Source organism: Heliangelus exortis, chromosome 1, assembly GCF_036169615.1.
Source record: "Heliangelus exortis chromosome 1, bHelExo1.hap1, whole genome shotgun sequence".
NCBI lineage: Eukaryota > Metazoa > Chordata > Aves > Apodiformes > Trochilidae > Heliangelus > Heliangelus exortis.
Genome location: NC_092422.1, coordinates 76,828,455 through 76,843,518, shown reverse-complemented (window position 1 = coordinate 76,843,518; position 15,064 = coordinate 76,828,455). Strand labels below are relative to the sequence as shown.

The 15,064-nt window shown below is 37.7% G+C and overlaps 1 protein-coding gene across 2 annotated transcripts in view; it reads left to right on the top strand.

Moving 5' to 3' along the window:
* Positions 1-14,848, top strand: part of MAP7D2 (MAP7 domain containing 2) — an 82,632-nt gene extending 67,784 nt beyond the window's left edge. For both annotated transcript variants that reach the window (XM_071749569.1, XM_071749558.1), the window contains 9 exons: positions 5,369-5,601; positions 5,959-6,085; positions 7,313-7,517; positions 7,663-7,767; positions 9,004-9,057; positions 9,758-9,836; positions 10,602-10,788; positions 12,359-12,638; positions 13,232-14,848. In XM_071749569.1, the coding sequence (XP_071605670.1) occupies positions 5,369-5,601; positions 5,959-6,085; positions 7,313-7,517; positions 7,663-7,767; positions 9,004-9,057; positions 9,758-9,836; positions 10,602-10,788; positions 12,359-12,608 (1,240 nt within the window). In that variant the 3' untranslated portion in view covers positions 12,609-12,638; positions 13,232-14,848. The remainder of the gene's footprint in view (positions 1-5,368; positions 5,602-5,958; positions 6,086-7,312; positions 7,518-7,662; positions 7,768-9,003; positions 9,058-9,757; positions 9,837-10,601; positions 10,789-12,358; positions 12,639-13,231) is intronic.
* Positions 14,849-15,064: the final 216 nt, after the last annotated feature.

The following is a 15,064-nucleotide window of genomic DNA, read 5'->3' as shown; positions in this document are numbered from 1 at the left end:
ATATGTAGATAAATATTCATTCTTTTTGCAACGTGACGAACCTTCTCCACATTTAATCTTTCTCCTTCCAGCTCACCATATGGCCAGGAAAATACCCTGGAAGAAATAATGCCTATTGTACATCATTAGTAGTTAGTGATCCTACACAGCTTTTTGACTTGGAAAGCTGTTGAGTAAACAATCAAGTATGGCCAGTGATTTAGATCTTAACTAGCTGTATACATTTTTCTTAACCTGACATTCCAGTTTTCTTGGCATTGTTCTAGTTACCAGTTCTTCTGTCATCTTGTTTGTGAGTGATAGTTTCTTGTCTTCCTTATATGTTATTTCTTTATTTCTGAGAAGAAAAGTTCTTCTTGTCATGGTTAAGTAACTGAAGCAGGCACAAAAAAGGCAATAAAACTTCAGCCTAAAGAGAGACAGTGACTAATTGCAGAATAGGTTTGTAGTAATTACATAAGTAAAATACAAATGCTTGAACATGCAGCTTTTCCTGAGAGAGAGAGAAAAAAACCTCAGACCAAAACATAACATCCGTGAATAAATCTGGACCTAAATAGGAGAAAAGGGGAAAAAAATAAAATATGTTGAGCAGTAATTAAAAGAAAGGAAGGAATTCAAAGCTTGAAGATTATTTGAAAAAGTAGCTATTGAGAAACATCACACAACAAGGAAACCCAAAACTATTGAATACAGCGTGGGTCAGTTGACAAAGATGAAAGTTAATGGATTTAGTGAAATGGGATAATTGAGAAATTACCTTTTATTTTTACAGTTGCTTTCAGATACTGATCATGTAAAGTGCTCCTGTTCTTCAGATCTTTCACAAGATCAATAGCACCAGGTTTTTAGATTTTTTTTAATGCTTTATCTTTAAAGATCTCTATATTAATCATTTTATTCTTGCAGTATCCCTCAGAGAGTAGTGAAGTGTGCTGCCTTATAGATTGGCAAAGCACTAAAGCTTGTGTCCTTCACATGTCTTTGGGTAAATAGTCCCTCTGAAACTGAAGGGACCTGATGGAACCAAGGAAGTAGGATTTAGTTTTAAGTGTCTTCAGATAAGCCATAGTATAAGCCAGTGAATAAAAATGGAAGGTTCTGACAAGCCTCTGTGTTACTTTATTTTACCAAAGCATTGCTTCATCTGAGTGGGAGAAAGGTGCAAGGGGGAAGGGAAAAGGAACTACAGCACTGCATGTGGGTGGCTCTGGGTTAATTTCTAGTTGCCAGTCTGTGTCAGTGTCCTTCGCTCAGTTTCACTACCTGAACCTGCAGTTTGGGGGTTCTTTTTGGTGACATCCCACTGCAGTTGTTGGGACACACTTTGACATCAGAAGTCCCCATTCTTAATCAGATTATAGAATACCAATGAAATATAAGCCTACACTAGTACAAAAAAGTCCAAACTTTTTTTAAGTTTTAAAAATGACCTATTAGAAAGGTGTCTGCATGTGGTGAATTCCTCACAGAAGTAGCTTCTATGTTCTGCGGTGACCTAGTTTTAGATTTTACTTGATATGTGCTATATTTACTGCTCTTGATCTTTGTTTTGCCTTGGAGAGATAAAAACAATGGATAGAATGTTGGATCACAACTATTTTGAGGTTTTTTTCAGCAGCTAGATAGAGAATGTGCCAATTCAAGATTTTGAAAACATCTGTAATAATACAGCTATCACAATAATTATTCTATAGACCTATGCTGAGTTAGTGCTCTTTTAAGCAATTTAAAAGAGAAGTGAATCTTTCTTGGGCTAGAAAAGATCAAAACTAAGAGTGAAAGAAAACTGGTTTTGAGAAAATATCACAGGTAACAGGGCAAAAATGTCAGAACCCGGGAACAGCTTGTAATCAGAGCAGTCTCAGAAAGCATTTGAGAACATTCAAGTCTTTGGTGTGGTTTCAGCAGAGCTTTTGCTGAATTAATAGGGAGACAGGACAAAAGACATGCAGCTCTGGCATTGCTGCAGATTTCTCATTTAAAGTCAGCCTTCTGAACTGCTGTAACCAGTGACCTGTCACGTACCTGGCTTTTCAAGAAACGTGTTCAAGCTGTTCTCTCCCCTGCTGTTTATTGGGCAAAATTGGATGTGACCTCTGACTCATGTGCTACATGTACTTTTATTTTCTATGCTTAGCAAAAATAATCTCAGGACTCTTGTGCTCCTTCTGAGATATTTTTTTACAGTATGGGCTATTCCTCTTTTAATTAAATAAGAGCATTGTAATTTAAGAATCAGTGGATCCTCAGACCTGATAGAGGTTCTTGCAGTGCACTGTAGGGATCATGATGAGAATTTCTTCTTACAAGCTGTTGCCTCCATATCAACACAGGGTTTCCACATTTTTATCAGGGTTTCATTAGATCCTTTTCCTTTTCTCCTAAGACAAAACCAGAACATTTTGTCAACCTAAGCACCCCCCTATGCAAGTGTTCATAAATTTCCCCTTAGTAATCCCACTTTTCTGTCTTCACAATCAGCTTTGGCCCTCTCTGTTAAAAAGTAGCATCATTTAAAATACTATTAGAAGTATTGTTTTTTCCACCAGCAATTCTGTAAGTGTTTAGGAATGTTGAGGATGCTGAGTTGGCAATGTTTTAAATACAAGGTGAAAACTAGTGTTCATTTAATAAATACTTTCTACTGGCATCCAATATGTCATTTTAATTTTCTGAAAAAAAAATCTTCTTCAAGATGAGCTTTCTCAGCTTTTCATACCTCACAATACACTGTTGTCCTTGCAGTAATCTGTTTTTTTTATAGGCTTCCCTCTTATATAGCTTTAAAACAAGCAAAACCATGCTTTGTTACATATTCTTCTGGCCAAATTGCTGTTGGGGAAAAAAAATCGTAGGTCTAAAAGTTCAAAGATGAGTTACTCAAATGATAGATTAAGAATATGGTTCTAGTCCAACAGGTAAGCTGTGTAGCCATTGTCCTCTGATTCCTATGCAGTGCAAGATGCATAGCTCTCATGACTAGACTCCTTCTTACCAACCTCTTTAATTTGTCATGTCTTTATTAGAGAACAATAACTTCTGTGCTAATACTGAAAATGACTCGGCCTTAGTTATGTGGCTGGTTTGCTCCTCCTGTCACAACAAGTTAAATAAAAAGCGTTGCAAGGAGTGTGGGGTAAAGTTGAAATTGTAAACCAAGGAGAAAAAGGGACTGTGCTTTGAAGAAGTGTCTGATTAACAAAAGCATACTCTGTGCTGCAGAGAAGCATGAGAAAGGTTGTTTGGTTTTTATTTAGACTTTATGTTTTTATGCAATGCAGTTGGAAGTTACTGTAAGATGTATGTATGTAGGTGGGTCTTGACATACCTGCCTTTGTCTTAAGAAGGACCTATGTCCTCAAGAGAACACTAATGACAGTGCTAAAACCAGATTTGATCGACACCAGCTGATCTAATTTCCTTATCCCATTGCTGTTTTTATAAGAGCTGGAAACAGAATTACCTGTCCACATCTTCCCAAGCCTGTTTTTTGTCAGGGAGTAGCTGGAGCAGACTGCCCTGCAAGGCAGGGTGAGTCAGGAGTCATGGATGGCAGCCTGGCAGACAAGAACAGGGACTTCACCCACAGGACCCTATCGTAGGACAGACAAAAAAGCAACCAGAGTATAGGTGACAAGGGCCAGCCAAGAGTCCAGGGATGGCCAGCAGAGGCCTTAAGGAGAGTGCTCCAAAGACAAGTGAGGACATGGGGTCAGTATCAGCAGGTTAGGAGGCCAGGTACTGGCATACCTACCACTTAGCTTAGGCAAGGACCAAGTGCAAGGACCTGAGCTGACAGGGAGCTCCTGGGCCTGCAGGCAAAGGGTAATTTAGTTGGGTGCTACTGTTCCACCAGCCGAAGGGGTATTTGAGTCTGTGATGGCTCTTTAATTATAGGTGGTGCAGAGCTGTGCAGTCTTTTCCTCCCCACAAACTGGGCAGCTCTGAATGAGTTCCCTGTGTTTTGGTGTCTCAGCCTCTTTCATATGCAGCATACTATTGTGGAAAAGAACCCTTGCTTTTCCTGAATTCTTGAACTGGGGGGATGGGGGCAAGGAGTTGAAAGATTTAATTTTATTGTCCGCTCTGTAATGCATGTGCTATTTCAGTTACAATAATCTCTGGCCACACAATACTATAGCTAGATCTGTAAAAACCTTTTCACTCCAGTCCATTCATTTGCATCCATCATCCATGTTTTTCATGCTTGTGGTCTTCCAAAATGAGTGTCTAGTTCAGAAAACATGTTATAGTAAATGAAACTCTCTATATTGTGTAGATAAAAAAAAGTGATAAGGGATAATACATTTGTATCATAATTGCAGGACCATGAGGAAGGTTAAAGCTATATGTGTAATGTTCACTTTAATGTAGGTTTATTTCTTCTAATGGGACTCACATAAATCATTATTTTGAGATTGTAATCTCGTTACTTCCATACCACTTAGTCACACAGCTCAGCCTCTCTTGATGTTCTAAGTATTTAGTGCTGGTTACTCATACTGTGTAAGTAATGAATAGTGTTTGGGTGTAGTTTTCTGTTTCCTGATAATCTGTGCTCCTTAATGTGCACATATTTTCGGTGAATATCAAGTAGACTTTTCCTCTCCACTTTGCCAGAACTGACTTTGAGGTTATTGTTCCACCTAAAGTATGCAAGAGCCAACTGACCTGTCAGCTCCATCGTTGTCACTCGCTGCCACCACCACAAGTACAGCCCTGTGAAAGATTGCAGGGGATGAGTTTTGAGCCTTGTGTCTGTTGTGCTGGTGGCAATTAAAGTGCTAACAGAGACAGTGGAGCTGAGTGCACAATGGCTTGGTCGGTTCTGTCTCTTCTTGTGGTGCCCAGCTTTACCTTGGTATGCTGTAACATTTGGTGCTATTTTAGGAAATCTGGTACTAGTAGAGAAAGACCATGCTTAAGAAGGAGGTATTTAGGTGAAAGCAGCACACCACAACTCATTAAAATCGCTGCAGAGAGAAAACAGCCATATCTTTGCTTTAAATGTTGAGGACTACTGAATAAAGCAATATTGACGAAATTGTTATAAAATGGCCATAACTAAAGTAACTGGGTTTAGGTAGTCCATATCTGTTCACATTTTCTTTCCTACAACTTGAACAGTATTACTGTTTTTTTAAATGAGAATTTTCTGTAATCATTTGTACTTGCATGCCAGTGCAAAACCCTGCATTTTGGGTTCTGATTGTTTGCATCCAGTATATGCAAGTGCAGTATTGTGCAAAACAATTTATAATCCTATGGAGCCAGAGAAAGGAAAGAACCATATATGTGAAGATGGAGTTTGATTTGAAACTGCATAATGTATGACCTGTTACGATTTTTTGTTTTACCTCATCAGGGCAGTCTCAAAGACTTATCCTCAGTCCCCTAAAAATGCCAAACAATATCCTGCTTCTCCTGTGAAGCATCGTGGCACTTCTAATCTCAACCAGGAAACTCCTAAAAAGAAAGCAGACAAGGAGAAAGAAAACATCAGTAATCAGAAATCCCCAGGAGCACGCACTGATGATGCAGGTCAGGTGGCTTCTGAGAAGCCTGTGCCTTCTGCAGGGAAGACTGAAAATAGTGAAGGTGAGTCTTACTGAAACAATAAATTGCAACAAATTGCAAAGTATTGTGGCTTCCTGAGGCTTTTAAACTGTGATGACCTGGGATTTTTTGTGAAACTGCTTAATCATGGACTTAAGAGAATGCGTAAAGGTACATAATGGAACAAGTAAATGAATAGTTTTCACCGGGTATACCCATATCTGTAAAGCCCTTATCTATTCCATAGTCTTATCTATTGAAAGTGCTGAGGTGTGTTCTTTAAAGCAAAGGTGTCATATCAGTGTGTACCAGGCTTGTTTTAGCCTCTGTGTGAGTGAGGAAGTGCTGAGCATTCTCAGTTCCCTGCCTAACTTTCCACCCTTGGTAACCTTCTCCTAGGGAAGATCACAGCAGGAACAACTGATGCAGAAGAAGCCTCAAAAATTCTAGCTGAAAAAAGACGACAGGCCCGCCTGCAAAAAGAACAAGAGGAGAGGGAGAGACAGGAAAGAGAAGAACGGGAGAGGTATCTCTGTTCCTTTGAGAGAATTATTAGCTACTGTGTTAAACTGTATCATTGAAAATGCTTGATGGTTTTAGAATTAAGGTGGGAGCTTACATATAAGTGTGAATTTCTTTCCATTTGGACCCATAATTCATTAGTTTCTTCTGCAGTCTTTATAACCAGTGCAGGTAGAAAATAATGATTTGGCCTCTTTTTAAGAAGTCTGAAGAAGCTGTTACTCATTCAAACACTTCAGGTTTGTGTGGACATACCTGAATTACTTAATTTTGTTAAAAAAAAACATTTGAGACAGTTTTAAATGAGCTGGTTCATTTAGAAGAAAGTCTTGCAGTAGTAGTATATGCCGTAAGTAGCAAGGCATATTCAACAAATTAACCTGGAGCTTATCTCCCTGTCCAACTCTGTCGTAGGCAGTTGAGGGCTTGAAGAGTGTGGGTGCAAGGAAGATTGCAGTGTCTATGCATTGAAATTCTGGCTCTGTTCTGGGAGCGAGCCTTCAGGTTTTTCTCTACATGGGATACTGGTTGCAAATGTCAACAGATTACACCCTTCTTTCAAGCTCTTAATAGTAAATGACTAAACCTAGTCTAAACTGAATTTTGTCTGTCTTTTTGAAAATATGGTGAGAAGGGAAAATCTGGAAATATTTTCTGAATCTCTGATAATCTAGGATAAGAATGGTCAGTTGTCAAAGCAGCTTTTGAATGTGGTGACAAAGGAGTGTGATGTCCCTGAGTGGTCCAGGAGATCTCACAGGTGGAGTTTAGACACACTCTTTCTATTATACCACTGTGTTTGGTGGATTTTGCTGCTACTCATCCAATTTGTGTATCTTTGGCTGAAACAAAGAAAAAAAGTACTTGCTTGTTTGTAGATAGCAGCATTCTTGGTATGAAGTAGAGGGGAAGAGGGATGTGTTTATTATTGAAGCTTTAATTGAAATTAGAATAGAAATGTTTTCTTTGACACTTTTTTTTTTTTTTCAGAGGGAAATTATAGTTTCTTGGAAATATTTTAGGCAGCAAAAAATCAAATGAGAAGAAAAGTTTGATAGGACCCTGAATTATGGGCATGTGCTGAACCTCTCTGCTCTTTCTTGGCATTTTACACTAATACGTGCACCAATGCATACTTTACCAGTTACAGCTGATTGCCTGGCATACATACCATAGAGTTCATGCTAAACAGGATGGAACCTTTTAAACATACTGTTATATCATTTTGCAGGCTTGAAAGAGAAGAACAGAAAAGAAAAGCAGAAGAAGAAAGACTTCGTGTAGAGGAAGAGGCACGTAAGAAGGAGGAGGAAAGAAAACGTGAAGAAGCAGAAGCTAGAAAAAAGGTGGAAGAGGAAGCCAGGAGAAGAGCTGAGGAAGAACAAATGCTAAAAGAAAAACAAGAAAAAGAGCTCCAAGCTAAGCTTGAGAAACAGGTACCATCTCAAACACAAATGTGAAATTTTACATACTTATATATCTATGCCAATATTTGTATACATTAAAAAAAATACTTCCTAGTATCTGGTAATCTACCTGAAATAAATAATGGCTGTATTGTATTTTACACATTTTGATTAGAAGGAAGAAGCAGATATGAAAGCCCGTGAAGCAGCTGAGCAGCTTCGTCTTGAAAGGGAACAAATCATGCAGCAAATTGAGCAAGAAAGGCTGGAGCGGAAGAAGGTAGATACTGTTGTCGCATTTAAGATAATTATTTCATTTCTTGTTAAAAATACATGACCCAGGAAGTGCCCAGTAGTATCTGGAAATAATACTCTGAAGGGATTACAGTTTGGTATTTATGCCTAATTTGGTGTCTGCCACTTGCATGTGGATGTAAAAATTTCAAACAAAGTGGAATTGCTTAAGCCAAACAACTTTCTACTAGGTACTAAACAAACAAAATTAGTATTTACCCACAAAGTTAAATGCCTGAGACAACCAGGGAATGCCATGCCAAGGCAAACATCAATTCCTGCCCAACCCAGGACATCACAGACTATTGAGGAAAATGAATGACTTTGTTTTTAAACTTAGTCAGCAAAAGATCCATGTCATTAATTGAGAAAGCTAAAGTGATAGACAAACAGGTTTTCTCCCACCTGGCTTCTCTCTGGTTGCATTATGCTGAGGCATCAGGGCTCTTAGGGCACTGCCACACAAGGAAATGGATGGAGCTGCATAACTTAGCTTTATCTACAGGTCTGTGGCAGGAAAGAGAGAATAACTGCAGAGCTGCAGACCTCTGGCTGGTTATAAAAGGTTGTCTTTCCATATATGTTATTCCTATACGATATTTTTAACTTTTTACCACTGAGCTGGAGGCATATTGCAGTTGCAGATCAGAATACCAAACTATGTATACCAAAATATCTTTGTCTTTGTCGAATGTCTTTGAATATGAAAGTTTTTTTTTCGTTGTATTGTGAAGAGACAAAGTTTGAGAACTTTGGGATTTTTTTAGTGAACAAAGAAGTTAAAAAACCCCAACATTTTAGGGTAATGCCTTACACATTTCCAGCAAGAAAAACTTCAGATATGTCATTTTAGTCTTCCATTCCGACAAGCATAGTTATTTTTAAAGGAACTACTTGGAAATAGTGAGAAAAGCAACATCTTCCAGAGCTGGAGCACAACTCATAACTATAAACACCTGGTATTAAAATATTTGTCTCTAAATTGCATCTATCGAGAGAGTCATGTTCTGTGAGATGTGGTATATGAAAGCCAGCTCCCAGATGTCTTCTGTCTTTTGTTTTCCTTATTATTCTTATTTATTCTTCCTTTTTTGAGACAGACAAGGAAGAGTTCATAACAGTAAAGTTTTTCATTTTTTTCTGTTTTTTTCCCCCCTTTATCGTTCTCTTTTGTTAAATATTCTATCCATCTTCTTATCCTTGGATTTATTTTGATTTCTAGAGAATAGAGGAAATAATGAAAAGAACAAGGAGGAGTGAAACACCAGAAATAAAGGTATGAAACAGTGCATGGTTGCAAGGTTTTTTTATTTTGTTTTCTAACCCATATGTGAAAATTAAACCCTAGAGTATTTCCATGCCAGGAAGTACACACTACACCCAGATTTTAGTTTGATTTTGAACCGAGAATGATTGCTACTGTGTCACAGTTATTGTTGAGCCCCTGCTACAGAGACACAGCTTTAGGCAGCTGCTGTAGACTTCCCTCCCTCACGATCTAGCAAGGTGGCAAGAGCACATTCCTGGATGCTGGAGCTGTAATGTTTGCTACAGTGATGTATCTTCTCCTCCTTTGTACCAGACAGTGAATTACTCACTGAGCTCTCTGTGGTGAGCCCGCCAGGAGTGAAAGATTGAGAGGAAGGCAATTGTGTTCAGCTAGAAAGTGACAGAGTCAAGTTTTCACTTCTATTTTAAGTTTTCTACTAAGAAAGCTGTTTCTTCAGTTACTTGCAGAGAATTTTTTTTCTTTTTCTTTTTTTTTTTCTCTCTTTTTTTTTCCTTTCTTTTTTGTTACTCCAAAAAGAAAAGAAATGCTATGCCTCATTAAAAAAGCCAGGGGGGGAATTCCTCTTGCTGTCAATGGCCTTTGACTGCCCCATGGCTCTGGGCAGTCTCACAAGTTTGGAGTCCAGTCAGTTCCATGAATGCTGCTGTCCTTTGTCTAATACAGTTGACTCATTACTTGATTACAGAAGGAAGAGCCAAAACTGGAGGTACCATCAACTCTGAATGTGGAAAAGCAACCAAAGACCCTTGTTCTCAACCAGCCAGGTAAAATTTGCCATATTTTTTTTTACCTGCTTTCCCAGTTAGTTCTTCCAGAGTTTTGTAATCTCAGGCAGAGCACTGTGTGTTATCACAGGTTCCTTGTTTTCATATCAAAAAGAACAGCTACCTTTGCCTAAGCAACAAATGTAATCTTAAAAACTGGAGATTTAGCTTTGTTTTGCTATGTAAGCAGAAGCAAGTTTCTCTTCCATTTTAGTACCTGACATAGCATTTCTTTAAATGAGAAGTTCCAGTCTACCAATAGGTTTGGTGCTTGGTAGAAAATTTTTGCATGCAACCAAGCTTACAAGTTTTTTATAGCATTGCTGTACATCTTACATTTAATTTGATGTGACAAAAAAGCATATGCATTTAAAGCATTATTAAATAAAATATACCAATATGGCACTTTTCTGTATTTTTTTTACTTTCCCAGTGTTACTTGGTTTAATTTCCGGGCCAGTGTTAAACCGTAACAGATTTATCCTGGTCCAAACCAGGACACCCAGGCTAAGACTTAGTACATGATGTAAAAGATACAAAAATCTCTTCTTATTTCTTCAGGTTTAAAAGGTGAAGCATAAAGAGCAGTTTTAGAAAATTTACAGCAATTTACAGTACAGTATGAGTCATAGGTGAAACCAAGCCCTCCTGCAATGTCAGTCTTCCTTTCTACTCAATCTATAACTTAAAAGCATTTGCTATTTTTTTTTTAACTATTTAAATAAAGAAGTTGCTACTGTCATGATTTCTAACCTTGTTTTATAGAGATCAATGGATTGGCAACCTGCCTGAAAAATAAAAGCTTAGAAAGTGCTGCATCTGTAATCCCTTCCCAAGATGTAGTTGCTAATGGACTGAAGTCAGTTGCAGGACTTATTCAGCTGGAAGCTGTTGATGGGAAATCTAACAGCATGGAAGATTCAATAGATGAGGTTCAGTCCATGGATGTGAGGTACAGACCATATCTAGCAATAGAAGTTGTGGAATTTGTATTAGACACAAAGTTTTCTGTTTCTTTTGTTAATACTTCACTGCTTTACTTCTGACCTACCATGCAATGTGGCAGTCAGGTGTTTACTGTGGTACACTTTGCTCCTGTGAGCCACAAATTGGTTGCTTCAGAATGGAGTCAACAGAACCTCCTCTCACTCCCACATATTTGGTGATTAAATCATCTCTTAGAGATTCCATACAAAGTTGCCCAAACCTTTCAGAGCTGTGAAAGTAGCTACTGTGTATGCTGTCAGAGGTCACCTTTTTTTTTTTTAATTTGTGTCAAGACTGCATAGTTATGATTCACGAGCTTTTTTCCCTCCATACAAACAGAATAAAGAAAATCATTCATTTAGAATTTTAAGTATTTAACTGGAATAATTGTGTAGAAATCAGTAAATAACATTGTGTGTGTTAAATACTGTTGGATTCTGATGGAAGGACTTTTGGGAAAGAAGAAAGTTTATAATTTAAGGCTGCTATGAGAAAGCTAGCTCAGAATTTTAAACACAGTTTTCATACAGTGCTTTCTTAATCAGGAAGCCAACTTAACCTCTCATACTTTTCCAGTATTTCCAGTAAATCTGCATAAACAAATAAGAAATGCCCTACTGGGATAGTCTCAGACACAATCAATAAGAAAAACTAGCTAGAGAGAGCACCTGAGCCCACCACTTTCTGCAACCCAAGAGCACACAGAAGTGTTGCATTAGGGATGTTAGAGAGCAAAACTCATCCTGCCCTCTGAAATATCCACTCATACAACTGTTTATCCAGCTTCTTTTTCAACCTGATGATAATGTTTGCATCCAGGAGCTCACCTGGCAGCAAGTTCCACAGGACAGTAAATTAGGTTCTTTGTTATGTGTTAAACATAGTCTCTTATTGGTGTCACTGGGACCCTATAGGTTTTGTGTTGCAGGATTTGATGTGCAATATTTATGCCCTCAACTTATCCTCAACATTTAATGGTTTAAAAATCTTCATGAAGCCCTTTCTCTGCCTTCTCTTTTCCAAACTGAAATGGTCTAGCCTTACTTGTTTCAGCAAAGCATCAGCTAGTAGCAGCACTTCTTAAATTAAATTTTAGGATTTTTAATGTCTGAAGTATATCAGAAAGTCCTAAGAAATAACTTTCTCTTTAAGCTGTGAAGTGTTAGTACTTTAGGTAAACATTTACAGGGTCAATAAAAAATCAGCAAGGTGCAATAAACGTTTAACCAAGGGAATGGTGCAGCAACTAAAATACTGGGTTGGCAGTAAACTACCAAAAATGTATTTTTAGGAGAAGTGTGTTCACATCACACAGCAGTGGCAAACCTTAATCCTTAAGGAATATGGATGAGCTACAACCTTCCATTCTGTACAGGGAACCGCTTTTTGTTTGGATTGGGATGTATTCTAGGTAAAGGCTTGCTTCATCTGGCCTTAATTAGTAGTTTTTGGACAGTCAGAAGATTATTTTCTTTGTAACTTAATGAAAAGATACACAGCTCTTATACTGCATCTTTTGTTTATGTTCTCTATAGCCCAGTTTCAAAAGAAGAACTTATCTCTATCCCTGAATATTCACCAATGAATGAACTTATGCCTGGGGTTTCTTTGGACCAAAATGGGACAAGTAATGCCAAGGCTCTTGAAGATCTCTTGGATTTCACAGGCCAAGCTACATACTCCAAGATGTCCAGTGACACCATTAGCCTAGATGACTGTAACAAAAACCTGATCGAGGGATTTAACAGTCCAGGACAGGAAAATACACTTAATTCTATCTGTTGACAACCTCACTTTTCAGTAGAACAGATAAAGGTACAGTATTGGGATATACATCTTACTTACAATAAATTTCTGTCATTACTTATGAGCTTGCTAGAAAAATACAACAGTTGTAAACAGCATATGCAGAGAGGGGAAGGGACCTGATCTCCTGAATGTGTAAATTCAGCATAATCTTATCATATTTGGAGCAAGTGGCATCATGCAAACTGAGCATATAGTAGCAACTGAAAGCATCAGGTAAATGGAACTTTTCCTTTATCCACTCAGAATATAGTGAGAAGAGCTACGCTTTTTTCTTAATTAATATAATACTTCTCCTCTAAGTCTCTGGAGCCTATTTGCATGAAGGAAACAGTTAAAAGTGGGGCCAGACTAGAAGATAGTAGTTGTTGTTGCTGCTTGCTCTTTGCTGCTTCTGTAAATATTTGCAGCATGGTGTAGAATCACTTGTCTTGGAAAGCCAGCAAACAAGATGAAAAAAGCACAAAGTAGGCTTCAGTGACAATCTGAAGGTACAATGCCACAGACAATTTTCTTGTAAAAAGTGTATTCTAAATTACAAAACTGAGGTCACCTAACTTGCACAGCTGACTTGATATTCTTCTCTTTCTTTTAATTGACAGAGGTAGCAATTTGTGGAGGATATGTATCCCTGTGATGCTACTGGCAGTAAAATATGAGCTTGTCGCTTGAAAAAGTTTCTGCAGTCCTTGAACACTGGATTTCAAATAATCAGAGCTGAGTATAACTTTGTCTTCCCAGGGAATATGTTAAACAACTGGCTGCTTCTGTCAGCAACCAGTGATCTAGAGCCTCTGTAGTTTCAGGGAAGACTGAGTGTGCATTAGAATTTGAGCTTTAGCTGCTAAGAAAGCACTTATTTTTTCCTTTAATTTAAAATTCATCTCAACACTTCACTGTGATTTTTACCTCTGCATTTTATTTTAAAATGATTCCTCCTTAAGCTTTATCGTACATCTGTTTAGACATCTTTTTCTTGTAAATAATGATGAGATTTGCCACAGTGCATTGAAAAGAAAAAATACTCTGTACTTCAGTTTTGTGCCTATCTTTTTTGTCTTTAATAAGGATTTACTGGCAATTTTTATGCAGGTGTATAATTCAAACCTGTAGCTGAAGAGGCTTGAAAATAGACAGCTGCTGGAATCAAAAAGAGCCTTCTTACTGACTGTGGAGTGTGGGAGTTACCCTGTTATGGTCTGTTGACACTTTTAGTCACTAGTGGCACTTACTGGTTAATATTAATTAGTCTGGGAGCAACAATCAACTATGTGTTTTAAAACATACTTATGTAACACCTGTAAAAAAAAGTAGGCAAACTGCCTAGTATAATCCCTTAATATATATAGTATAGCTGTAGTAGATCCAAGTTGAGTGGTTGGGGGTTGAGGTAACATGTTAATGTTTGACAGTGCAGACACTTGGTTAGTGTGAGCAGGGTTTCTATCATGTTGAAAATTATTTAGGTTTCCTGTAGGCTCAACAAACCACGATTCAGTCAGCAGCAAAACAATATGCAAATGTTGCAGCAGAAATACAAAGGGTGAGACACAGGGAATGTTGCTCGCACCCTTGACAATTCTCTAGGAAACTGTATGGAAAAATTCACATTGAGATGTATAATATCTATGTGCCATACAGTGTTAACTTTATTTCTGTTGGTGAACTATGATAACTTGATGCTAAATCATGTGCTGCTTTGGGAACACTTTTGTCCAAGTTCCTTATAAGAATAAATTATAAATACAACTTGCTTCAGACACTAACACAAACAAAGTGAAAACCTGGAGGGGGGGGGTGTATCTTCTTGATTTTTTTTTTTTTATTTCACATGTTAAGGGAGTTCACAGTGTAGCTTGAGCTCAGTTGTAGCCCCATGCTAGTGCTTTTTAAAGCCAGCAATGGGAAAGTAACCAATGACATTATGTGTGATGTATAAAGAAAACATAACTACAACAATCCAGCTCTATTTATGTTAGCGTACTCCAGAGAAATACTTTAACTGTGCAGTGAGCTGTAGCATGGTACTGTGTCTTCCAAATTAGTCCTTCATCTATTTCCTAAATAGTAAACAAACAAAACCAGTTTGTTTTGACGTGTTACCTTGTGTTTGACAAATGTCACATTATATTTTATTATGGTGTCATTGTAGATTTCTGTATTTGCATGACATGTATAGCATGTATAAAGGTGAAATACATTTTCATTTATGAATCTAACCTGTTTCTTAGCTTTTTTTCACTCCCAGAAAAAATATGACTAAAAATACATGTACGTTAATTTGTTCCAAGGTGTTTTCTGAAGGATATTGTGATACTGAATGGAGTGATTGTCAGTGCCTCAAATTATTTCACCATTATTTCCTTTGCCATATACTAATTTGCTTTCTGAGGTCTTCCCAATACACGGAAAAAATGCAGACTGGTGGCAGAAAA